The sequence below is a fragment of the Lepidochelys olivacea genome, assembly GCF_965140295.1.
Source record: "Lepidochelys olivacea isolate rLepOli2 genome assembly, chromosome: 8".
In the NCBI taxonomy this organism is placed as follows: Eukaryota; Metazoa; Chordata; order Testudines; family Cheloniidae; genus Lepidochelys; species Lepidochelys olivacea.
In genome coordinates, this window is record NC_140418.1 from 96,054,312 (window position 1) to 96,081,695 (window position 27,384).

Genomic DNA, 27,384 nt, shown 5'->3' on the forward strand with positions numbered 1-27,384 from the left:
GCCCCGTCTTCACCGCAGGGCCGGAAGTGGGAGAGGGAGGGGCAAGATGGCGGCGCTGCGGGGGAGGCTGTCGGGGCTGGGTCTCTTTCTGCTGCTCCTGGTCTGCAGGAGGAGCTGGGCGGCCGCGGGCTCCTCCGAGGCCTTTGACTCGGCGCTGGGGAGCACGGCGTCGTGCCACCGGGCCTGTCAGCTGACGTACCCCCTGCACACCTACCCCAAGGTACGGGACCCCCACCCGCTGCCCCCTTCCCGAACGAGCCTGTCCGGGTACGGGCCTCCCCTCCCCCAGCCGCTCCTGCGCTATGGGGCTCCCTTGGCGCCTCCCCCGAAACCTTCCTCCAGGTACAGGCCTCCTAGTGCCGTCCCCCGCCCGGCACGGAGCCAGACGCCGCCCCCTCCACCCTGGCCCCAAGGCGCAGGGCCTTCCGCCGGGCTCCCCCGGCTTCTCCCCAGCTGGGACCGTCCCTGATGTGGCTCAAGTCAGTGAGGCTCAGTTGGCATGACAAGCTGGGCAAGTGTTGCCGGAACATAAGAGAGACTCCTCAGGTATTTGTCGGGATGAGGAAGACCCGCTTCCCCCGCCCGATAGCTTCTGAGGTTTGTTCACCCTGGTCCATTGGTTGTTGGTGAGTCCTTATCTGGTAGCAGGTGCTTCTAGGTACGGGGCCGTCGGCCAGGAAGATTCGCCCTACACACACCAACCCCGAGATATGCCCGGTTCCTTTCGCGGGCCCCTTCCCACGGGATATAGATAGACTAGAACAGTGGTTCTCAAACTTTTGTACTGGTGACCCCTTTCACATAGCAAGCCTCTGAGTGAGACCCCCCCCTTATACATTAAAAACACTTTTAATATATTTAACACCATTATAAATACTGGAGGCAAAGCAGGGTTTGGGGTGGAGGCTGACAGCTCATGACCCCCCATGTAATAACCTTGTGACCCCCTGAGGGGTCCTGACCCCCAGTTTGAGAACCCCTGGACTAGATGAGGTAATATCTCTTATTGGTTCAACTTCTGTTGGTGGAAGGTAAAAGCTTTTGAATTACACAGACCTCTTCTTCAGGTCTGGGGAAGGAAGTAGACCTGAGGAAGAGCTCTGTGTAGCAGTCGGTAATCTCTCTGTAAAATATAATCTCTTGGGGGAAGAGGTTGTTGTGGGGTTTCCATGTGTCCTGTTTTCTTCTTCCTCCTTCCCTCAAAGAAACAATACCAACTTGATTTGGGCTGCTCTGGCTTTAAAACCATACAAAATATCTGTGTGTGTTGACAAGTAAAAAGTCCTGAATCATGACACTGATAAAACATTTGAATTATAGAGGATGAAGTCTGAAGAGTTGTAAAAAATGAGCACTCCAAACCCCCCCACTCCCGGGTTCTAGTTAACTTAGGCAGATGTCTTTCATGGTATCTATCTTTATAAAAGGAAGGTGTTGGAAAACTGTTCCCCCTAGCTCTGTTTCATATTGAGGTTCAGTATCAGTTCAGGATTCTATAGAATTTTGAGTTATTGTTGGAATTTGGAAAATTCATTATTCTTTTCAGTCTTGTGTGAATTTTTGACTGATAATATACTGCTGCAGATAGAGAATAAAGTATAACAAGTTGAGTTCAAAATGTGGGGTGCACAAATAACAAATGAGGGAGAAGGGTAATAGAGCAGAAAGTTTGAAGTGTGGAATTAATATTTTTAGAATAAAACTACATAATCATAGATTTGAGTCAGTAACTGTGATGTGTATACCTCAACAATGAGTGGAAGCAACAAAGACTTGTGTGGATGGAATGAAATGTGTATCAAGAATATGGAACTTTATGCCCCATGTTGAGATGTCTGAGTATGATACCAATTGCAAAAAAGGCCAAAGTTTGGGAATTGAATCATTGTAAAATTAAACATCTTTCTTCCTTAATTCCAACCCCAAATCTTTTCCTACTGCAGATCAAATTTCAGACTCCTGTGGTTTTTGTTGGAGGACTTTGGCAAGTTTTTGAAGGAAGTTGAGACTCTGGTGTTTCTTGTAGCTTTTAGAGTTTTTAAAAAAACTAAACACTTTGAGCTCATCATTATAGTATACATCATAAAGAGGCCAATAAAATGACACACACAATTTTCTTCCTACTGAGTCCTTTGTGACTTAAACAATCCATCCTGTGTTGATTTTAAGCACTATCTACCACTAAGCTACCAAATAGAAATAGAGGTGGCAGGAAACTTTTATTTTGGAAAAATACATTCATTGTTTTGTTTAACTCATGAAAGAGAAACTTTATTAAGACTTATCAGGATAATCTGTGTGTGCATCATACCTGCCAAAGCCAATTCAATATGAATGTCAACATCTGTGGCATATTTTCTGCAGCAGGATATTTCTGTTAGAGACACAGTCAAAGTTGTTAGGCTTTATTTAAAAAAAATAAAATCTTGACCCAGTTTGGCAGTTGTTTTGATATTTTATGCTGCAAAAACCTATAGAACATCTGTGTCTGAAAGAAACACACCAGTTTTTTTGCAAGAGGTTATATGGTAAGGTGTGGTGTGTTTGCCTTGTTCCTTTAATAATTGATTCAAAGTCCTGTCTTCACCTGTAAAGCAGGTGACAACCATAAGGATGAGGAGAGAGCCAAAAGACCTGTCTTGAGTTTTCCTGTTAACAGATTCACATGGTGTCAAATGCAGAACAATGCTAATGGTTTACAACAACACTACAAACAACTAGTTATGTTGGTCCTAACATATGAGAGAGACAAGGTAGGTGAGCTAATATCTTTTACTGGAACAGTTTCTGTTGGAGGAAGATACCAACATTCAAACTACACAAAGTTCTTCAGGTCTGTGGAAAGAAGTCAGATGCTTTTTGAAAGCTTGTGCTTTCCACCAACAGAAATTTGTCCAGTAAAAGATATTACCTTGTAGTAACAAGATAGTTTCACAATGTGGAATATTTTTCTAACTCTCTATTTTTATTGCTTTGCTATAAAAAAAACAAGCAAAATTTCTAAGATACCAGGGAAGTAGGTACTTGCCTCATCTAAACACAGTTTTTCTACCAGTATGGTATAACTACTCTAGTTGGGGGCATGTTTTTTTATCTAAATAGTTATAATGTTACAACTCCTAGTTACACTCATGTGACTTAGCGTGGCTGTAGTTACACTAATACAAAGGTGCCATATACCAGTGTAGCTTATTCCCCTTTCCATGAGGAAATAAGCTATGCTTGTATGACTGTGACCACACTCGGAGGGTTGTATTGTCTGAGCTACACCAGTACTGCTCTAGCTATACAACTTTTGTGACTAGACAAGCCCTCAAATGAAGTCTACCTCACAGATCCCATTTCTCTGCCACATGGTACTTCTAGTAATTAAAAGAGTGTGTTTCTCACAGCTAAGTGAGTATTTTCTTGTGAAACAAACTACTATAGCACTTCATTAATTATTGGGAGAAGCATTAAGTTGTTTTTTACTTTGTCTTCTGAATGCTACCATACTATAATCTTGATAGGGGCATTATACAGAGAGCTCGATATAGTCCCTGCCCTGAAGAACTTGCAGTCTAAGACTGTAACATATGAAAGGAGAGAAAGAGGGTGACAATCAAATAAGAACATTGATATACATTTTTTTTATACACTTGCTGTATCTGTTTTGTAATTACATAAAGGAATACTCTTCTCTCTTTCCCTCAGCAAAACCATTAAATAGTATGTTGACTGGATATTTTGACAAGTAAGTAGCCATGACACAGGAATAGTGCGCCACAAAATATACTCTGGTTACTTATTTTGACAACTCTTTTTACTTCTAATTATATCCCATAACAAATAATTGGTGTTTTGACAATATACCATTCACCTGCATTATGACTCCTCACTGGTAGCATTTGCCATTAAATCTTTGAGAGGTAAGGACTGCCAACTTTCTGTATGGATTAGGTTAATAGGTTCTACTTCGATTCTTTAGCAGCTAGTACCTTTATTTTTAAAGCTGTCATTTTTCAGAAATGCATTTTTGAACTTGCTGACTTTAGTGATCTGTCTATTCAAGGCCGGCTCCTTGCTGAATAAAGAACCGTGTTCTGCTTGGACTAAGAAAGTCCATATCAAAGTTGCCCAATAATTTTAAAGAACTGGAATTTGCTTTTGTTCTAGACTGTACAGACCTTGGTGTTTGGCTGACTTCTAAGGTTTTCTTTTTGTTTGGGGTTTTTTGCTAGAATAATTTCCAAGGTAGCTTTTATAGTACTCAGAAAAGTAGTAATGTTTGCTTGTTGCTACCCTAGGTTCTTGGGTGGAGTATTAGTAATCTCTTTAGCAACCCTGCTTTTCTTGTAACTTCCCAGGAAGAGGAACTGTATGCATGTCAGCGAGGCTGCAGACTGTTTTCTATTTGTCAGTTTGTGGATGATGGAATTGACTTGAATCGGACCAAACTGGAATGTGACTCTGGTAAGATAATTCTGTGCTCTTTCCACAAGATGTAATATGAAGAGACAAATGAAGGGAAGAGTGGAAAAGTATAAAGGGATACTGTCAATTTGACTTTTTTAAAATTGATATTACTCTTAAAAAAATGTTTGATAGAGCACTCATTAAAATTTCTCAAATTTTTAAAAGGGATTTCTGCTTTGTGAGCCTTTAAAACATAAGGGTCCTTTTGGCCAAGGGAAAAACTTAGGTGATGTAACCATATTAGGTGTAAAATAGTTAGCTGACAATGTAATTTTCAAACTAATAGTGTCTCTTTTACTCCATGTAACATTGTGCAATGACATAACATAATAAATGACATCAGTTGCAATGATTTTCGTAGCCCTATTTGTTGGGACGTATGGGTTTGTATTTACTTCAGCTGAAATGTTTGCTTTACAAAGCACAAATCTTGATGAACTGTGTACTACATCACTAATATGGCCTCATTCAACCCAAATTTACAATCTCTTTACTATGGAAAGAGAAACAAATCTTAATTACATTCTCTGTCTTTCATATAGTTAAACAACTTGGGAGTTGGGTGTATATCTTGTTGAATTAAGCCATTAAATATCAAACATTCATGAATAACTAATGTTTAAAAGGATTAATTATCTGAAGATCAGAGAAGAATGTTGATAGTTAAAACTGTGAAAATACTTGTTACAAATTATATACCAAGCTAGTACTGAGATCAAAAGCGTGGTGCCAAGCAAGCAAGGCAGGGGAGGGAGCATCTCTCCCTAAGTGCCAACTCAGCACTAAAAAGAGCACACAAAAAAAAGCACATTTTAAAATCGTGTGCTGAAGGCAAAAGGGGCAGTGGCAAGTTCCAACAGCAGAGAGAGTTGGGGAAAGGCATGTTAGTACAATACAGAGCTGTGTTATATGAGCTGGGAATAGGCGAGAGCTGCAGAGAAGCAGTATCCTTTGCACAGCTGTGATACAGGCATTTCTTTTCAATTGCCAAACCCCAATCAAGGGAGATCATAAAAAGGGGTGAGGCATCAAAAGTCCAAATGTAGAGCTGAGTCTTTATTGTTGCCTCCTTTCCTATACAACATTTCCACCCTGGACTGTTGCCTTCTGCCTGTTCATTTGCAGTGGTCTTAGAACACTGATTTTGTTCATTGCTTGGTGGCTGTCCTGTGCTTTGTAATGCACTTCCTGATCATTCTGTTCAGTTCTGTCTCTAGGTGCTTCTGTGGCTGCCATTGTCTGACTTTGTGACTGTTTTACCATAGGACTGTTGCTCAGGCTCCTGAGACCTCCACACTCAGATATTTGGTTGATTACTGTGCATTCCCTGCCAGATCTTTGTCTACCCTGTTTCCATAGACTGCCCATTTCTGGTTCTATGCTTGTTCATTTTCCTCTCCTGTGAGGAAATAGATAGTACTAATGTTTGGTATGCACTTTTACTTGTCAAGTCTGTTCTTTTTGTGCCTTCTGGCCTAAGCCTCCCAATACCCTAGTGAGAGAGGATTATCCCCACTTGACTTCTGTGCTTCAGTTCCCCAGATGCAGAGACTTTTCCCAAGGTCATACAGGTGGGTGGCTAAGCCACAAATAGAATACAAATCTTCTGGCTTCTGTACTGCTAGTCCTTTATTTTAAATATTGGATAAAGATATTTGGAAATAAGAGCAGAACTGACTTTACATTTTTGATAAAGCTTGAAATTGGTATAGAAAGTCTAACTATACTCATGCAACACTGATGGGCAAACCCTCCCTTGTTCCCTGTTATGCTATGGCTCTCTGAAGTTTGATGGATTTCTCTGTTAGTTTACTTCCTTCTGGGATCCCAGTTCCATCCCCTGGAGCAAAACTTAAACTCTTCCATAGTATGTGGGAGGGAAGGCCACAGTACTGTGGGAGGGTTTTATCAGCCCAAGTTCTGATAATCCATGCCATCTCTGGAACAAAATCCTTGCCTATTCTACTGGGTTGAGGCCGTGTTAATTTACGTCACTCTGTTGGAATTTACTATACCAGTAATTGCTCTTTATTTTGTTTGTTTTTTGCTTTTCCTCATTTCTGTGACCAAATGCTGTTGCTGCACTCAGCTTTTAGACAACCCAGCTTTATGCCTATTCTAGATCAATCATCTAGATTGCATCAGCCCAAAGAACCCAGTACCAGCATTGGTATATTGCTCTCATATTATTCCTCAGGTGGGATTGGGAGTTTTTAAAATTGTCACTTGAGTCCTTATCAGACTGTACCTACACCTTACACTCGTGCTTTCAGTTGCTGACTTAAAATGTGAAATTATTTTCCAATTTACACAACTTTTCTTCTTTGCAGCCTGTACTGAAGCATATTCCCAGTCCGATGAACAGTATGCTTGCCATCTTGGGTGCCAGAATCAGCAGCCATTTGCTGCACTGAGACAAGAGCAAGTAAGCCTGTAGCATGTTTGTCAAATGCCACCTACTTGTTTTCTGCTGCTCACATTCTCTTTTTTTTTTTCAAATTTAATAAGTGTGTGTGTGTGTGTAGAAAGATGGAGAGAAATTCTCTATTTAAAGACTAAAACCTTATTGGGGACAGTGTTAAATTGCTCGAATATGTACAGAACAAATTGAAAACCAGTTAGTGATGTGTTTACAGTTAATGTCCCTGATGCCAAGGATTCATCTCCTTTTCCCTCTGACACTGGTGAGATCATTCTGGAGTGACATGATGGACTCAGCACAGAGCTTCATAACTTCCTCATGGACCTTCTACCTTCAAGCAGATGATGGCAAAATAGTTATATTCCAGGTGCTTGCTTGCTTTTTTACTTTTACAAGACTTTGTGTGTCCTGGGTGTTAACTGTTGATCTCCTGCTTCTTCCAATCACAGAACAGTTAGTAGAGCAGTCTCAGAAAGTAACTGCATGCTTAATGTTTGGCAGCAGTCAGTCTATCTTTGTAGTGGTCACTGGATTTGCAATGTAGAAAGCAAAATTAACTTAAATGGGTAGTGTCACAAAATTTTCTCATTTCTTTTGCAAATGTAAATGATGCTTATGGGATGACTATAATTTTATGGTTAATTGAAGCTTTATGAAATACAAACAAGACCTTACAATTTTCATTATTGTTTTAGTCAAAGCCAGAAGTTCAATACATTCCACAGGACACCACAGATCTGAAAGAATCGTTGTTGAGCGAAACATCCTGTAAGTTGGTTTGGGTTCTTTAGAGTGCAAATGAAAATATTCATAACGTGCAAGAGTAAGTCAAATCTTCTACAAAGGGAAAAGTGCATGTCATTATGGGCAGCCTGTCACTCTCACTGTCACCCTGTGTACATTGCAACAAAGGCCACAGTAGTAAACTCCCTTTAAAATGTATTTTAAATATAGCATGGTATTTATGCCCTTGCCACACTGGAATTAGAACCATTTTAAAGAAGTTGTCTACTATCAATGTCTTCATATAGACAGGGACTGTATGAGACTAGAGATTTTAAACATAAATCTTGGGTGTTTTTTTGTTGTTGTTTTTTTTTAATGTGACCTTATAATGGAGCTGTCATTGTGATATTTCAGCAGACCTACAGCCAGGAGGTTCACAGACACACAGAGGATTTTTTGAAGAGGAGGAAAGCAAGAGCTTTTTCAAATGTCTTTCTATGTATGTATCTTCTACTGTCTTATAAAAGCTTAAAGGGTAGGATGACATTCCTTCCCCATATATTTTACATGTCATTGCCTCCATCAGAAAAATCTCAAAATGACAGAACTGTGTTCAAGAAAGATGATGTTTTGGAGGAGATGCTAAAAGGGAGGTTCTGAGCACTTGTGTTAAAGAGCTCACTGCTCCCTTCTCAAGAAAATAGATATTAGCCACAATATACTTGTTGGCTATTTGGCCAACCTAATCTCTCCATTCAATTTAAGCTGACCATGATATTTGTCATTTCCTGTCCCACACTACTGATATTTTGCAGCAAACTGTTAATTTCACTGATTTCCTAGATCCGGCTGCCTGTCAAGGTGAAGTGATTGATTTGTGTAGTACTTTGGGATTGTCTAGTGTGAAAGGTGCTGTATAAATAAGCAGTTTTACTTTATTTCTAGGTTGATGGGATAAATATAACTTTGCTCTTTTTCTTTAATCTTTGCTACTGAGCAGCCAGATGCGTTCACACACTTCTAGACATCCAAAATAATTGGGTCTAAATTAGTTGCAAGAAAGATCTTGGCATCATTATGAGTACACTGAAAACATCCTCTCAATGTGCAGCAGCAGTCAAAAAAGCTAACAATGTTAATAATTAGGAGGGGAATAGATACAAAAATCAGAAAATCCATGGTACACCTACATATTGAATACTTCATACAGTTCAAGTCACCTCACATTGAAAAATATTTTAGAATCAGAAAAGGCACATAAGAACAGCCGTACTGGGTCAGACCAAATGTCCATCTACCCCTTCAACAGTGCCCAATGCCAAGTGCCCCAGAGGGAATGAACAGAACAGGTAATGATCAAGTGATATATCCCCTGTCACCCATTCCCAGCTTCTGGCAAACACCATTCCTGCCCATCCTGGCTAATAACCATTGCTGGACACTATCCTCCATTAATTTATCGAGTTTTTTTTTTAATCCTGTTATAGTCTTGGCCTTCACAACATCCTCAGGCAAGGAGTTCCACAGGTTGACCTTGCGTTGTCAAAAAATACTTCCTTTTGTTTATTTTAAACCTGCTGCCTATTAATTTCATTTAGTGGCCCATAGTTCTTGTATTATGAGAAGGAGTGGGTAACACTTCCTTATTTACTTTCTCCCACACCAGTCATGATTTTATAGACCTCTATCATATCCCCCCCTTAGTCGTCTCTTCTCCAGGCTGAAAAGTCTTATTAATTTCTCCTCATAAGGCAGCAGTTCCATACCCCTAATAATTTTTGTTGCCCTTTTTCTGAACCTTTTCCAAGTCCAATATATCTTTGTTGAGATGGGGCAACCACATCTGCACACAGTATTCAAGATGTGGGTGTACAATGGGTTTATATAGAGGCAATATGATATTTTCTGTCATATTATCTATCCCTTTCTTAATGATTCCCAACATTCTGTATGCTTTTTTGACTGCCACTGCACATTGAGTGGATGTTTTCAGAGAACTATCCACAATGACTCCAAGATCTTTCTTGAGTGGTAACAGCTAATTTAGACCCTATCATTTTATATGTATAGTTGGGATTGTTTTCCAGTGTGCATTACTTTGCATTTATCAACATCAACTGTCAACAAAATGATTAGGAGTATGGAACAGCTTTCATATGATGGGAGATTAAAAGGACTGGGACTGATCAGCTTAGAAAAGAGATGATTAAAGGGAGATGTGATAGTGGTCTATAAAGTCATGAATGTTGTGGAGATAGTGAATAGGGAAATGTTGTTGTTTACCCCTTCACATAACACAAGAACTAAGGGTCACCAGATTAAATTACTAGGCAGCTGGTTTAAAACAAACAAAAGAAAATAATACTTCACACACTGCACAGTCAACCTGTGGAACTCAGTGCCCTGGGATGTTGTGAAGGCCAAAAGTGTAACTGGGTTGGGTCCATCAGTGCTATTAGCCAAGATGGTCAGGAACTCAACCCCATGCTCCAGGTATCACTAAACCTCCAACTGCCAGAAGGTGGGACTGGATGACAGTGAGTGGATCACTCGGTTGTCATATTCTGTTAATTCCCTCTGAAGCATCTGGCACTGGCCACTGTCAGAAGACAGGATACTGGGCTAGATGGACCATTGGTCTGACAAGTATGGCCGTTATGTTCTTTAGAATTGTGCTAACCATTTGGCTGCTATTTCCCTGGCATAATGAGGTTCTTAAGGCAGAAAGAGAGATTAGAGATTTAGCTGTCATGCATACAAAATGCAGTTAATAGAGAGATTTGTATGCTAAATAGCTTAAAGCAGGAGTCAGCTTGGGATCTAGTAAAAAAACTGCCAGACTTGATTAGTTCTGCTTCCCTATCCTGTACCTGAAGACTGGTAGCTAAGGTGGGGTGGGAGGCTGGTTTCCCAGGCTCCTCCAGTGAAGCATTCAACTGAATGATCTAGACCTGGGAACGCAGATTGGTAAAGGCCAGCATATGTCTTTAGGAATATCCTGTTTTCTTAACCTGTTAAACAACTTTAACGATGTTCATTACATTTCAGAAACTCTGGCTGGATTTTAACGACTACACTTGTTCTCTCCGTACTGGTGCTACTCTGGATTTGTTGTGCTACTGTTGCTACAGCGGTACAGCAGTATGTTCCATCTGAGGTAAAGCTAATTATTCTATAGCTTACGGCACCGTGCAGTTATTCGTATTACTTACTGCCTGAAATGCTCTAAGGTCTTAGGTATAGAGCTGGTGTTTTGGTTCACTGGCAGTTCTGCAAAATTAAAATATGCTAGAATCAAACTAAAAATGTTGGCAGATCAGGTCGGTGCATTTTGATCTGCGTTTAACAAAATGTTTCATCTGCCTCAAAATGAAGCACTTTGTGTTGTGACATTTTAAAAATAAAGATAAATGTATGGTCTAGATTCACAAAATGGGGGGAGAAGGTTGTGGGGGTGCCTCCCTTTATAGTCTTTAGCCCAGTAGATAGGGCACTTAGCTGGGATGTGGGTGACCTGTGTTCCCCTCTCTGCGTGCTCTGGAGCAGGGATTTGAACTTTGGTCTCCCACTTGGCAGAAGAGTGCCCTATTGGTATTTGGGGCAGGTCTCGATCTCTCAAAGTTGTTCAACTGTGTGTAAGTAAATTAGTCATTGGACCAAGGACATAAATGTGAGTCCCCCATCTCCAAGGTGAGTGCCCATAACCGTGAGGCTATAGTCATTCTCACTCTTTAGCCCAACGACTATTCAAGCATTTTGTTGAAGCTGTTCCACTTTGTATAAGTGACAGAGACAGTGAAGTGACTGCAGTGTCATGATTAGGGCTCTCACCTTGGAGGTGGGAAACCCAAGTTTGTGTCCTTATTCCAATAACTGTTTAATTACAGTGTTCACACACAGAGTGGAACAACTTCAGCAAAAGAGATTAAGATGTGATCTAATACCCTCCCATATCCCAGTGCTTAGGGCAGTGATACTCAATTAGATCTACCTGTGGGCCGTAGGGTTGCCCGGTGTCTGTTTTTTGACTGAAACATCCAGTCAAAAAGAGACCCTGGTGCTGACCCGGCCACTAAAAATCCAGTCAGCAGGGCTAAGGCAGGCTCCCTGCCTGCTCTGGCTCTGCATGGCTCCTGGAAGCGGCTGGCGTGTTTGCCTCCTATGCACAGGGGTGACCTCGGGAGCTCCGTGCGATGCCCTCACCCCAAGCGCTGGCTCTGCAGCTCCCATTGGCTCCTCTTCCCCATGGTAACCATGTTTGACAACTGGAAATTTGTTTCTAATACCTTTTTGCCGGAGCAGAAGTATGATTACCGGGAGCATTCACTAAACCATTAAAAGGGTTTTAATAAGATCGTGAAAAGGCTGAGAATGGTCAGAACCTATGGGCATGAGTGGCAGGAACCTGATTGGAGGAGGGGAGAAGGGACTTGCTGAATTGACATCTCCCCACTTTCCTTCCTCTAAAAATATGCAAGACTGGCAAGTACCACACTCATTCTGACAGGAACATACCAGTCCTAGCGTGGGACTCAGACTCAACTGTGAACGTGAATTTTAGATAGCATGGAAAATATTTCATAGTAAGAGTTGAAGCATTGCTACTTTGAGGACCTTCAAAACCTCCCTGAGAAATATATGCTCATAGTTATATGCCAGAAGCTGGGAATGGGCAACGGGATGGATCACTTGATTATCCGTTCTGTTCATTCCCTCTGAAGCACCTGGCATTGGCCACTGTCGGGAAACAGGCTACTGGGCTAGAAGGACTGTTGGCCTGACCCTTTTATGGCCTTTCTGTGTTCTTATGGCTAAGCATGTCTTGAGTCTTGCATTCAGAACCTGTAATGATATGATCTTTTTAAAATAAGCTTAATTATTTCAGAAGTTGAGCATCTATGGAGACTTGGAATACACGAATGAACAAAAACTGACCAGATACCCAGCTTCGGCCCTTGTTGTTGTTCGATGCAAGACTGATGAACAGGAAGAAGCAGGACCTCTACCCACAAAAGTTAATCTGGCTCATTCAGCAATTTAAATAGTTTAAAAGAATTTAATAGACTAATTCTAGCAGTTCTATCAACTCCTGGTGGTTTTTTATGGTTTCTTCAGATGCGGGGCATAGCGGTCAGTGTTTAAATGCAAATAAAGTTACAGAATCAACAAATCAGTCTGTTATGGAATCCTTGTTTTCTTCTAGTAGTGAAGAGAATGGCATGTTTAATTTGCAGGGTTTTGTTTTTTGTTTTGTTTTTTTTTCAAATATATGTAATTGCTTTCACTGGAGTTTGTAATGTGTCCTTTTTGCTTAACACAAACTGTAAGCATGCTCTCTACACTTCTACCATGGCACTTTCAATCAGTCATTTCTAACTGTTCTATGATGAAAGATCAGAATTAGCTCTGTAAAAGTAGAATATAAATTCTAAGTGGGCAGAAGATGCTTAGGTCAGGCATTTTCAGTTGTGAGGAACTAAGAACATTAATTATAGAACTATTTGCAGAAATTTTGTATTATCCGTTCATCCGTTTGTATTGTGTTATCCGTTTGGGAAAAACCCTTTTCCCAAAAATAGAAATATATTTTTTCTACAGTTATCAATATGCAGAGCATTATTGAGGTACTGCAGGTTGAGCTCAGACTGTCAGAAATGCAAGCTTTTAATGACTCATTGACACATCCTTTTACACACACGCAAGTGACATGCTTATTTATTCATCTGACAAACTTTAGCCTTAAACTCTTCAATAGCTTGTTAGGTTAGATCATACTTTTTCTGAAGGGACTCCCTTTGCTGTATTGATTAACTAATTGGGTCCAGTTGTTCCATTGTCAGAAAAAAATTGATTACTGAAAACTGAGAATGGATTTAGAAAAGTAGAATGACTGTAGCCTTTCGCTATGACTCTTAATTAACCATGATGCACTCAGTATGAGACTCATCTACAGCATCCCCCCAATATATGCCACCTGATCACATTCTGCTACATTAGTAAATAACTAATACAATTCAGTAACCATATGAGAGAATATTGTTATAGCTAGTTTGTCCAACACAGTTTTGTTCTTTACTATAGCTGCTATGATCTAGTGGTGCCTGCTAGGCATCTATAAGCAAGAAGGGACTGTGATGGTTTTCCTTACAAAGTCTCTTTGCAAATGTTTAGAAACTGGCCAAAATTCTATCTCAGAGCCTTAACTTTTTGAACTTTGTCTGATTATGTCTACATTCAGGTAAGAAGTAGGCCATAGAAATCTACTGGTTTTGCATAGTTTTTGTACTCTAGCAAAAATTATACTTGAGATGTTCCAGAGAATAGCTCATTACATGAATTAAAACCAGAAGAATAATTTTAAGTTTGGTTGAGAGTGAGGTTTAGAAAAGGGTGAGTTTCTAAAGTTTGAGGACTATATTATTGTGGTTATAGATCATGTATTATGGGTCCATACTTAGAGTGCATACCACATACACTGTGGTGCTTGCTATATGTGTTCAGCATACATAGAGCTGCTACAAATCGGTGTTCTCTTCAAAACTGTGTGCACCAAACATTTTTGTCAGGAAGGCGTAAGAAGTTCAGAATCTAATTCTTCAAGGGGTCTAGTGTGTTATTGTATAAAACATTGAATTTAAGCCCAATTACATAGTAACTTTTGGTTGATGTGGCATTGAAAGAGGATCTGACTTACAACCATGAAAATTGGAGTGAAATGCTGTTCTTAACGTGATGTCTTTATTAAATACCTAGGTTATACAAGGGTCTCAAAATGTGATGGTTGGTTGTGCAGTGCTTTAAAAACACTTCCATAATCTGATGCAGAAAAATAGCTTTTTCTATATGTGTAGTAGTAATCAGTCCTAAGACTCTCATTTCTAGGCAGTTATGTACTTCAGACATCAGTACACAGCCTTGTTTAATGCAGAATGCTGATGTGCTAGTATCAAATGTAACTTGTGCAATGACAGTTTAAAATCTTTAGGTACAAATGCAGACTTTATACCAGGCTGTGGCTATGGCTGGTATTCTTTGCACTAACTTTGTCTGCAGTGCAGTCTCTGAAGACATTTTAATTATCCCAAATCTTGACTTATAACTAGCATTGAATATAGCATCTATGTAGCATTGAATCTGTTTTCCCTGTGATGTGAGAGTGCTGGAAATCGTGTTTATATAGCCTCACTGAAAGTATAACTGTCCAGTTGCCTGTTTCAGTACTATGTATAGTACAGCTTTCATTATGTCAATGACTTTAATTTTTAACTCATGAGTGTAAAACTGTTTTTTCTTAACTTATCTTTCTAAAGGTGGATGTTTTCAAATGTTTAAATTTTTAATTATATTTGGGTTAATCAACAGCTTCTAGTTTTTATTTTGAGCTGTAATACCTGCTTAAACTTCTGAAAACCAGAAATGAAAGGAAGAAAAAATAATCAACCAATAGATATAAAAGTTCAAGTCTTGAGCCTTGCTACTTACCTGAAATGTCACTATACAATGAATAGATGCTGAAGTCCAGGACTCAGTAACACTCTTCTATGGGTGACACCTGCAAAAGTTGAGTTCCTGTAATGAACTTCTCAAGGTATTAATTTCTATAATATAATTTCTGTAGTCCAAAGAACCAGACTTTCACAGTATTATAAATTTCAGGTTTTATCCAGGTATATCTTCTGTTATCAGAATAAAATTAATGCCAGAAGTTCCTACTCTAAATACAGACTGCAATTCAGTCATCTTGGCGTTTGAAAATACAGTAGTTTGTAACCATTGTTGGAGCAGACCTAGGTCCTATTTACCAGTTTTTAAGATGGCAGAACAATCTCTATTCCACTTCCTTATTTTCAGATGCTCTGTTTTCTGAAACACTAATTTTGTGTGCAGTGATTTGGGTTTGGGCTTGGGCTCTGCCCAAAAATTAAAACTTTAGCAAATTGCTTTAAGATATTGTTAACTATTGTTTACTATTGTCAACTACTTCCTCACCTTCCTCTTCCCCATACTAGTGTACTTGTGACCTCTTCTTCTCTCTTGTTTTTGTTTTGAGAACTCAAAAACATCTAAACTTAGAAACTGGAATCCTAGCATGTCTGTTGCTCAATAAGCACTGCATGATTTAAGTAACAAAAGACTGATAATTCCTGCTCCCCATGGTACAGTGGCCATAGCTTAGTTATTTTACCATCAGAGTCGTAGGTGAATGGAAGTCATAAGCTTATATGCTTATCTATTCCACTGACTTTATTACTCTGCATCCATCTAGTTAGGGCTTGCATCACCCTACAAGGCTGGCAAATATTACTTTAGTAGACAGAGAAGCTGAGGTACAAAGGTTCTGATTTTGGCCAAAGGCAGTTCCTAATTGAGCTGTGATTTATATATAATCCCACTGCGTAAACCCAAGTGTTATCTAGTAGGGTACAGCAGAGAGTATGCTGGTCTCTGATTTCTTAGTGACTGATAAAAGATGAAATGTTCTTGCTGGGTTCTTAGACTTAACAGCAGAATATGGAGCTATGAGTATTTGTTAACTCTGCTTTGGATCCTGAATGTGATCATGCGGGGTAGGATCATTCCAATTATTCAGAATGATCCAAGAAGAGGATGTTGGATAACTAGCCTCCCTGAGCATGTGCTGCCTGGGGATTTTACTAAATTCTTTTCATTCCTATTTTGACACTCCGCCTTTTTAAAAAGCTTATGTGACAAGAGCCAAGTGGGAGGACCTATTTTTATAGAGGCACATCCTTATAGTCTTACTCTCCTCAACAGCAGCTGTAAATTCTGCATGTGTTGTGGTCATAGGCAATTACACTCAGCATTACTGGGTACCAGAACATCTAATTGAAAATCCTTGTGCATTAACTTACACCACCATTTTAGGTCTAAGCTTAGAAAGTTTAGCATATCGAAAACTGCAAGGAGACAGCATGCCAAGCCGCTTGTGGCTTTGTTTTTTCAACGTAGTAGTCTTCCCAAAGAGGAACAGCAACCCCAATTGAGGATATTACAAAACTCCTTAAACTGCTGGATCAATATTTTGGCTATATGTAGTATTTCCATAAATGGTTTGTATGGTGTATCTTTAACAAACTTCTAGGGCACCAGTCTGCTTCCCCCTGCCAGAGTATGTTCTCCTAGAACAGTCATTTAGGCCGTAAACCTTGCAGGGGCAGGAACTAGCCCTTTATGCCTGGACAGTATCTATCATGTTGTTGAGACTGCAAGGGCAATCTTGAACTATTAGGGGAGCATCAGTGTGAGCCAGAGGCTGACCTAAGATGTGCTATGGGCCTGGAAATTTCAACTTGGTAGGTAAAGGGTAGCCCAAGGTGCTTAAATATATGGAAACTGCTGCATCACCTAGAATCTCATCACAAATGAAGTATGACCTTATCTCATTCAATGTTTGCTGTATGTTTGGGCCAAGCAATAAATCTTATGTGCTCACAGGGCTACAAAATTGCACTGTAGATATCTGGGCTAGGGCTGCCGACTGGGCTCTGGGATTCCATGAGGGAGGAGGGTCTTTAATGGTGTCTTTGTTTTGGGGAAAGGATCTGTCCCTTTCCTACCTGCCACACACACAATTGTCCTTGGTTGCTTTAATCTCCCTTTCAGCTTGGGGCCGCATATCATGGCACTGCTGTCTATTTCCTTTCTAGAACTTTCCCGCAAACCAAAGGGAGCGTCTTTCCCTGACAATGAAGGCAGAAAGATGAAAAATGGAATCAGATGGGCAAGGTCAGAAGGACGGGCTTTTCCAAAGTGCCTCTGGGCCTCTGCTCCCACAGCAGGCAGTGGGAGCTGTACACGCACTTCAGTGGAAGCAAAGTCAGGCCGGTGACAAACACTTCCAGAAATCCCACACCAACGCTCTATGGCAGTTACCTAGTGTCTACAGCACACAATAACTTCAAGGTTGTTTGTTAACACAGTGACACTCAGCATTCTGGCTGGGGCCAGCTAATGCAGACAGACCACAGCCTTTCCTGCAGCTCTGCCAAAGCTCCTCCCGCCCTGCCAGCCCAGCTCCAAGTACAGCTTTAGTTGTGCTGAGCGGTGTGGTGTTTGCTAATGTGTCCACTAGGGACCAGGCTATGACCACCCAACTCCCTCTCACTTCCGCCCAGAGCCAGAGAAAATGCTGATGCTGCCTCTCCTGCCATCCATCAGGCCCTGTATCATATGTGTATGACTATAGATTAGAATGACTCTTTCCTGTCTACCTCTGTTTCTCTTAGTAACCAAGTAACACAGCAGCAGTGCCCTTCATGGTGTAGACTCCTATTAAAACAGAGCCATCTGAAAGACGATCTGCCTGTAAATGGTATGGCTGAACCCTGTCCTGGAAAAAAATTCCAAGGCTTTTACAACTACTACTAAGTAAAACATTGTGGCTATACCTAAATATGAGCAGAACTCATCCTCAGGTAATTTTATCTCCTTTGATAAATGTAATGACTTTTTAAAGAATGCTGATATGCATTCAGTTTGTCTGGCCTCTTTCCTGCTGGTTGCTGTACAATATCTAATAGTTTATAAATAAAAGTAATTCCACCAAAAGAAAAACATTTATCTTAAATGCTGAAATTTTATTAGCTTTTGCTTTACAAATGGGTGAATGAGATGCAAAGACAATCTAGCAACCATTTTGTTAATGAAATATCTTCCACATTTTAAGATGAAATGATCTTTCTTTTTATGTAAAGGTAATGAGATGTATAAAATGTATTCCTGTATAAAATGACACAGAAGCACCAGAAAAATGTAACTAACAGTATTTGAAATTACCTGTAAACATTGCTTCTTTAAGCTATGTATTTTATTTCTGTTTTTTATAGAGAAATTTTGGTAGAATCTCATTTGATTCAACAAAGTTCTCCCCTGAAGAAAGAGGTAATTAACAAAGTATAATTGAGTGGCTTGGTAAAGAAAGTAGAAATCAATAGATACTTGTATTTTATATTATGTGGATAAGAAGAATGTAATGTTTTACAGTCTCTTGAGTGGCTTTTCTTTTACTAATGATAGGAAAACTGTCTAGAATATAAGACTGATGGGTATAAACTGCCTCTTTCTGGTCTGGAAATGGCATGCTATTTGGTACATAGTACTGCATGCAACATCTTGTAGCAACGGAATCTTTTTGTGAAGGAAGAGACTCATGAAGAATGTCTAAACGCCCTGCAAGTTCTTCATGTATTTCAAAAAAACAATGTCCTATACTCATCTGGGTGACATCTGCATTGCCAGCTTCAGCCATTGTTGGTTGTTGTACATTTAAAAATAAAAATGTGAAAATAATAAAATTCAGTGGGAAATATTTGAAAGTCGGGAAGCAATGGCACTTTATTGCTATAATTCTCACAGTGGTAACATTGGTTGCTGTCATTATACTTAATGTTTGTAAACACTTTCCTGTCATAAACACACGTTCTATTTTCACATGCTCATGATTTTCTGAAATGTTTGCCTTTGGAGATGAACTGTTCCCTGTGTACTCTTTGTACAAAGGTGAATTGTGAGTGTTTCAAATGGGGCCAAAATCTCAACAACAGTGGGGCAAAGACCATGCTTTCATTCCTGTTTGTACACCACTGAGCACAGCTGGCACTTGACAAATTGCTAATTAAATGCAAACACTATGTTAATGCAACATTACAATTTTGCCGATAAACACGGTCAGAAAAAAATAAGGTGGAACATGCATTCTACTCCTTTGGACTGATGTCTTATGACAGTCTTTAATTATGAGATTACATACTGTTTCTCAAACAACATACTGAAATAAGGGTTTTTTTCCCCCCGATTACTTTAGAAACGTGTGATGCTATGGAAATGTGATGCTGAATTTGTAGACATAATATGGTGTATAGGGAACAGAGCTAAGGGTTTGTGGTCAGCTTTAACTTGCACATTTCCTGACTTTTGGGCACTTAACTGTGCAACCTTAAGGTTGTAAAAATGCAGTTTTAGCATTTCATTTCCTAGGTTTTGCTTTGTTTTTTCTTTTTTTTTTAAATGGTCTATTACAACCCCAACTCTCTAATTCTTTTCTCTGGTCTTTAAGTAGTCATTGTGAGGGTCTATTCTGTAACAATTTCTCATTAGTATTGGCTCGGTCCCTATAGCAGAATGTAACATGCTAGTGGTGAGAGTAGGAGTCTTGATATCCTAAGGGAACATCCTGCTCCATTAGGACATAAAAATAGTTGTACTGGGTCAGACTAATGGTCCATCTCACCCAGTATCCTGTCTTCCTACAATGACCTGTGCCAGATGCTTCAGAAGGAATGAACTGAAGAGGGATTATTGAGTGATCCATCCCCTGTCATCCAGTCCTGGTTTCTGTCAGTCATAGGTTTAGGGACACTCAGAGAATGGGGTGGCATCCCTGACTATCTTGACTAATAACCATTGAAGGACCTATCTTCCATGAATGTATCTAATTCTTTTTTGAACCCAGTATACTTTTGGCCTTCACAACTTCCCCTGACAATGAGTTCCACAGGTTGACTGTGTGTTGTGTTTTGTTTAAACCAGCTGCCTATTAATTTCATTGGGTGATCCCTTGTTCTTATGTTATGTGAAGAGGTAAATAACACTTTTTCTCCACGCCATTTATGACTTTATAGACCTCTATCATATTCCCCTTTAGTTTTTAATCTGTCCTCATATGGAAGTTGTTCTATACCCCTAATCATTTTTTTTTGCTTCTCTGTATCTTTTCCAATTCTAACATATTTTTGTTGAGATGGGGCAACCAGAACTGCACGCAGTATTTGTGATGTGGGGTACCATGGATTTAGATAGTGGCATTATAAACTTTTCTATTTTATTATCTATCCCTTTCCTTAATGGTTCCTAATATTCTGTTAGATTTTTTGATGGCTGCTGCACATTGAACAGATGTTTTCAGAGAACTTCTATGATGACTCCGAGATCTCTTTCTTGAGTGGGAACAACTACTTTAGACCCCATCTTTTTTATGTATGGTTGGGATTATGGTTTCCCACGTACATTATTTTGCATTTATCAACATTGAACTTCATCTGCCATTTTGTTGCCCAGGCACCTAGTTTAGCGAGATCCTTTTGTACCTCCTTGCAGCCAGCTTTGGACTTAACTATCTTGAGTAATTTTGTATTGCCTGCAAACTTTGCCACTTCACTATTTCCCCTTTGACGAATAATTGATCATTGATGAATAATTTGAGCAGTACTGGTCCCTATACAGATCCTTGGGGCACTCTGCTATTTACCTCTTTCCATTGATTGGTGAGGCATGATTTCCCTTTACAAAAGCCATTTTGACTCTTCCCCAACATTTTGTATTCATCGATGTGTCTGATAATTCTATTCTTCGCTACAGTTTCAGCCAATTTGCCTGGTACTGAAGTGAGGCTTACCGACCTGTAATTGCCAGGATTGCTTCTGGAGTCCTTTTTTAAAAATCAGCATTACATTAGCTGTCTTCCATTATCTGGTACAGAGGCTGATTTTAAGCATTGGGTTACATATCACAGTTAGTGATTCTGCAATTTCATATTTGAGTTCCTACAGAATTCAATACATCTAGTCCTGGTGACTTATTACTACGGCGCTACCAAATTCACAGTCCATTTCGGTCAATTTCATGGTCATAGGATTTTAAACATCATAAATTTCTTGAATTCAGCTATTTATATCACTGTTGTAATTGTAGGTGTCCTGACCCAAAAAGGAATGTGGGGGGGGTCACAAGGTTATTTTAAGGGGGGTTGCTGTACTGCTACCCTTACTTGTGCGCTGCTGCTGGGGGTGGTGCTGCCTACAGAGCTGGGCAGCAGGAGAGCAGCAGCTGCTGGCCAGGAGCCCAGCTCTGAAAGCAGAGCTGCCGCCAGCAACAGTGCACAAGTCAGGATGGCACGGTGTGGTCTGGCCACCCTTCCTTCTGCACTGCTGCTGGTGGGGCGCTGCTTTCAGAGCTGAGTGCCTGGCTAACAGCTGCCACTTTGCAGCCGCTCAGTTCTGAAGGCAGCGCAGAAGTAAGGGTGGCAATACTGCGACCCCCCTGAAATAACCTTGCGACCCCCCCCCTGCAACTCCCTTTTGGGTCAGGACCCCCAATTTGAGAACTGCTGATCTCCCCATGAAATCTGTATAACAAAGGGTAAAAGCCCACAAAAGATCAGATTTTACAGTCTGTGACGCATTTTTTATGGCAGAGAATTTGGTAGAGCCCTGCTTATTACTTTTTAATTTAGCAGTTTGTTCCAAATCCATCTCTATTGACACCTCAGTCTGGGACAGCTCCTCAGATTTGTCATCTAAAAAGTACATCTCAGGTGTGGGGATTTCCCTCACACCCTCTGCGGTGAACACTGATGCAAAGAATTCATTGATGTTGATGAGAGTTTTGCCACTCATTTAATGGGCCAGCATTTCTCCTGGGGATCTACTCCTAGCCCTACCTCGGACTTTCTCTGTTATTTAACTCTCCTGTGCCTTAGTTACCCTCACCTGTAAAATGACAATAGCTTGCTTTACTTTAGGTTTTATTAGAGTAGCGCCCGTCACCTTTGTAAAGGGCTTTGAGCTTCCTTGAGGAAAGATACTGTAGGGGAGCAAAGTTCTTCTCATTTCACAGTCCACTTGAATATGTTCGGTATAGTTTTGAATTTAACCTTTCATTCAGTTCTTGCACATTATCGCCTCTGTTTCAACTTACTGTGTCGCTGGTCTGCTGGCACTGACAGCATTACTAAGGAGTGTGTTGACAGAGAGAGAACACACAGACTAAATCCTTAACAACTGATTATGCTCATAGATTTTTGAGATATTAGAAGCAGAGCTGAGGTGTAAAAAAAACTTTGGTGAATGTTCACATTAATTTTTAAACCTAAATTTGCTCTGACTGAGTTCAACTCCTGTTGTGTTCGTTTTGCTGGAAATATTCTAGTGAACAAGCCTAGTTAGCACAAGTCAGCTCTTTGGCGCGTGAAGCATCTTTTTGTTTTTTGTCTGTGCAGTGCGTACCACAATGAGGTCCTGGTCCGTGACGAGGGTTTCTAGGCAACACCACTATACAAATAATAATAAGTAGTTATGAAACCAAATGTTAAGCTCGGATGTTTGCCGAAAGGACATTCTAAATAGTAACCAACAACAATGAGAATTCTCAATTTTAAATTATACTTGCCAGTATGTGCGCTTTTGTTACCCAGTACCATAAGACAGTCAGTCATGTAACAAAAATGATATCACGTGATCCATGAAACTAACCAACACAGCACATGTTTTGAATTTCAAATATTTCCAGTTCTTCTTTGCTCAAAAACTTAGGGAATAACTTTGAATAATGAATGAATGTGAGAATTTTGCAGTCTGTTTGCTTAAACTGCAGTTTACAATGTTCAACTCACTTTAACCCCTGCTCGTCATTTGTGAATCCTCTGACATTTAGGTCCCTTTTATTGTCACAGATCACTGCCATGAATGCAGGGCATGTTTAAGTTGTACTCGAAGATGCCTCTGTATCTCCATTATTGCGCTGCTTGCACTCGGCATCGTAGGTGCTGTCATTGGTTTTGCCGTCACATTTGGACTCCCACCACCCACTCCAGGTCAGTCTGGTATTTTTTTCTGTCTAAACAAGTTAGTGAACCTCCAGCCAAAGTGCTGCCATTTTTTCAATAAGTTAGACATAGAAGGCGCCACTTGAAACCTGGAGACGGGAGAGGAAGAGAAGGAGAGAGATGAATTTGCTCCATTCCAAACTCTTGGTGACGCGCACTACTCGGAATGTACACTTGTCCTTGGATCTTTAATAGGATTGTTGTAAATCTCTAGTACTTTGTGTGGGTGGCGTAATCACATTTTAATACACTTAGGCCTCTCATGTAGAAGAGCATGTTAGCAGGTAGGATCCATGTATAAATAGACCGCTGGTCAGTTCCAGGGTGGCAACTGAATTCCTGAAGTTCTTAATTTTTTTCTTCTGGTTAAAAATATCTTTTTGGTCTGGGCCTTGTGCTCTTGGTGAATGTGGAAATGTCTGTTAGATCTGGTGACCAGAGAGCAATTGTGATAAATCAAGATGGGTGGGAGGTATTAGGCACCTATATAAGACAAAGCCCCAAGTATCAGGACTGTCCCTGTAAAATCTGATCACCCTAGTTAGATCAATCAGTATCTAAGCTCATTTATGTCCTGATTTCTTTTCAGTGAACCGTTTCTGTGTGACTTCAGGTAACCAGACTGGCTTTTTATGTGATGACAGAGTGACTTGCCTTCCAGCCAGTAGGATCTGCAACAGAATCAGAGAGTGTGTTAATGGAGAGGATGAGCAGGAGAAATTATGTAGTAAGCTTTTTTTTTTTTTTTCAACATCTTCTCCCTGTGGTGGTTTCTCCAGTCCTCCTGTGCATGCTCCTCACAACCCCTGGTTTCCTCATGTTCCCCCATACTCAAAGCTCCATACTTTAGCACAGAATAACTGAACAGAACTCTTCATAACCCAGCTGCTGAATGACCAGTTTGTTCAAGGCTGCACCAGGAGTCTGTGGAGAACCAGAACCAGAAGCGTCCAGGCCCCTTGATTTGCACTTGTGAGCCTTAATCATGAGGCCTCCCTCCTCCTTTGATGAAGTTATTCATAATATGATTAAATGGCCCTAGTGACAGAGCATCGTGTTAGCATGTGGAAGATCTGGTTTTGATTTATGGCTAAGTCAGTGACAGAACAGATGGTCTTGTTAAAGCAGCGGACAGGGAACCAGGAGATCTGGTCTGTACACCTGGCTCTGAGGCAAACTTCCCATGAGACTTTGGGCAAGTCACTTACACGCTCAGTACCTCAGTTTCCCTATTTTTAAATGGGGAATAAGCACATTTCCCTCCATCTACCAGGGGGGTCATGTAGTTTAATATTTTTCACATGCTTTGAGATCTTTGCATGGAAGGAGAACATAGAAGTGTAAAATAATATTAATAGTTAATAATTGGTTTCTCAGCCATTATATTTATGTCCAACTGTTGTTGAGTGAAGTCAGAACATTTCACCATCTTCAGGTGTCTCATCTTGTAGATGATTTGCCCAGTAGCCTTCCAGGATACTTGATCTTCCGCTGCAGCAACCCTGTATACTGGATCTATGCTGATAAGAAGTGTAATGGCGCAAATGACTGTGGAGACTGTTCTGATGAAAAGGGGGCCTGTAAGTCAGCCACTTTTTTTCACTGATGTAAAAAATAGTTGAAGGGCTTGGTGTTTGTAAAGGATGGTGGACTGACAATCTCAGAGACTGACATCCTCCTTTTACCCACAAGATAGATCAGTGGTTCTCAAACTTTTGTACTGGTGACCCCTTTCACACAGCAAGCCTCCGAGTGTGATTTCCCCCTTAAATATATAAAAAAGTGTTTTTAATTTATAACACCATTATAAATGCTGGAGGCAAAGCTGGGTTTGGAGTGGAGACTGACAGATCGCAATCCCTCATATAATAACCTCACAACTCCCTGAAGGGTCCCGACCCCCAGTTTGAGAACCCCTGAGATAGATAGAATGTGAGTAACAACAGTGCAGACTTCTTCAAGTCATCCCACAAAGCTACTTCAACCTTGCCCTTCATTCAGGTGCTATGACCCTCTCAGTCCTTGGTCTGTCTGCTGAGACTGTCAACAAGCATGCCAGATATGGTGGTTTTGTTATGTAGACATCTGTTCAATGGTCACTGGATTGTCACCACCAATTTAATGTCACATACGCTGCCAAGCAGACATCTGATGCTAATAACTCTTGATCACTAACAACTTGGGCCATATTCAGACTTACGACCTAGAGGTGAAAGGCTTCATAGCCCATTGCCAATCCCCTGAGCCATTCATTCTCTGGTGTACACTGACTTTGGATTGATTTTTCTCTCAAAGAATGACTGTAATCAGCTGCCTAAATTCAAAACTAATGGCTGATTCTTATGAACAGCAGCTTACTAAGTGCCAGCTGGAATTTAACACCTAAAAAGATGCCTATTTGAAAATTGAAGCTAAAGGTTAGGATTTTCAAAGCAGCCTAGGAAAGGCAGACACATCTTCCGCTGAAATTAATGGAATTGTGTATCTAAATCACCTAGCCTGTTTTGAAAATCTCAGCCACAACATGCAGACCTGAACTGATGCATATCAGCAGCTGCATCTAGGGAAGCTAGTTTCAGATATACAGATAGTAACATTTGAGTAATGGCATTTGTATGTCATGAATGTTAACTGGCTGCTCCTCTCACTGGTAGCTAACTGTCCCTGACTTCTGGAGATAGTACTGACTAAGGGACCCTTTTACATGGCAGGTTCGTGTACCCACCCGTATCTACTGCCTCTAAGAAATTAGGTGGCTGCTTACGGTTAAATATTCTGGTGCTGGGTGAAAGCTTTTCTTTCTTGTGTATTTTCGATATCTATTAGGTGAGAGTTCAGATCTGCCAACGTAAAGTATAAATTTTAACATAAGAAAAGCAGAAGAGCCAATGGCCCCTGTTTTCTTTTCACCCTAGTGGCTAGCTGCCCTCCTTGCGGGACTCAGTGGTGGAGCTGCACACCAGTGTTTTACGAGTATTGCACCTGCATTCCCAGGGCCCTCTGCCGAGACAGAATCCAGCACTGCTCAGACTGGTCCGATGAGTATGCCTGCAATAGATGAAGTACCTAGAGCCAAGAGGTAGCTACGCCCCCTCAGGGCATGGTCTGCATTCTCACCTGCTAGTCTTCTCCTGCTGCTGCTTTAATACCCTGGGTTGAAGCTTTTGTTTGAAAATGGCATGGCCTAGTGGTTTCCTGACTACCATGCAACAGCACTGAAAGGAGGAGGAGTACTATATAACAGACTCAGCAGAGGACTAGAAACTAGGAATCGCACAGTTCTAATCGTGTCTGTTGCTGACTCGCTGTGAGATCATGGGCAAGTCGCTCACCTTACTATGTCTTGGTTTCCCCATCTGTAAAATGGGGATAATAATACTGCTCTACCTCCCAGGGTGTGGTGATGGTAAACTAGTTACCACCTGTAAAGTACTTTGAAGATACAAAGTGCTACCTATGGGTTGAGGTTGTGATTGTTGAGTTGTATATGCAAGTCTGCAGGGAGAGGAGGGAAATTACAGTAGACAGGAAATTACAGTTTTTCTTTCCTTTTTAGGGAAAAAAACGACAAATACAGATTAAGTATCAACTAAAATAATAATAAAACCAATAAGTGACCTCACACTCTTTTTGGTTTTGATAACAGCAGTCATTGCTAATTGATCACTAATCTGTTAGCATGAAAGGAGGAGAAATTTCCTGAGTCTTTTATAGCTCTAAACTATATGAAACCAGGTCGCATTGCTGTCTACCTGTTTAAAAAAATAAATCGTGGTAAATATCCCCTGAAATTAAATTGGGTCTATTTCTTTTCTGCAGAACTATTTCTGATGTGAAAATGAGGGGGAATTTTAATATAAGGCTTTTAAAATAAGTGATATAAAAATGTTACCTGTATTCTTCCATCAGTTTGTTGTTGTGAGGGACGGAGACACCATTTGTTAGCAGTACTGTATACGTTGTGTTGTAGTATCTCCTTTTGTGACTGATCATAAAGCAGTCCCTCCAGGTGTATGTGTAAGACCCAGTTGCTCATCCCACGGTGAAATAGTAGTGACTTTATAGGGGGTCAGGTGGACAAGATGCGATGGTGGGCAAAGGGCCACCCCAAAAAGTGAGGTGAGCACAGAAGTGTACATTAGAGTTGGGTAGAACAGTC

At 40.5% G+C, this 27,384-nt stretch overlaps 2 protein-coding genes across 4 annotated transcripts; both read left to right on the forward strand.

Moving 5' to 3' along the window:
• Nucleotides 1-25: 25 nt before the first annotated feature.
• On the forward strand, nt 26-12,773 carry TMEM59 (transmembrane protein 59). Of its 3 annotated transcripts, none has more exons than XM_084638058.1 (8): nt 26-220; nt 4,347-4,452; nt 6,786-6,880; nt 7,092-7,244; nt 7,573-7,645; nt 8,018-8,102; nt 10,652-10,760; nt 12,492-12,773. In XM_084638058.1, the coding sequence occupies exons 1-8, from the start codon at nt 47-49 to the stop codon at nt 12,642-12,644; spliced, it is 948 nt and encodes a 315-aa protein (XP_084494184.1). In that variant the 5' UTR covers nt 26-46; the 3' UTR covers nt 12,645-12,773. The 3 variants fall into 3 exon arrangements, with proteins under 3 accessions (XP_084494184.1, XP_084494185.1, XP_084494183.1); XM_084638059.1 differs by having other exon boundaries at nt 27-220; nt 8,021-8,102; nt 12,489-12,773; XM_084638057.1 differs by having other exon boundaries at nt 28-220; nt 12,489-12,773.
• Nucleotides 12,774-13,786: 1,013 nt separating this feature from the next.
• LDLRAD1 (low density lipoprotein receptor class A domain containing 1) lies at nt 13,787-26,949 on the forward strand. Its single transcript, XM_084638061.1, has 6 exons — nt 13,787-18,039; nt 18,451-18,505; nt 23,073-23,213; nt 23,815-23,952; nt 24,677-24,805; nt 26,141-26,949. The coding sequence occupies exons 1-6, from the start codon at nt 18,019-18,021 to the stop codon at nt 26,284-26,286; spliced, it is 630 nt and encodes a 209-aa protein (XP_084494187.1). The 5' UTR covers nt 13,787-18,018; the 3' UTR covers nt 26,287-26,949.
• Nucleotides 26,950-27,384: the final 435 nt, after the last annotated feature.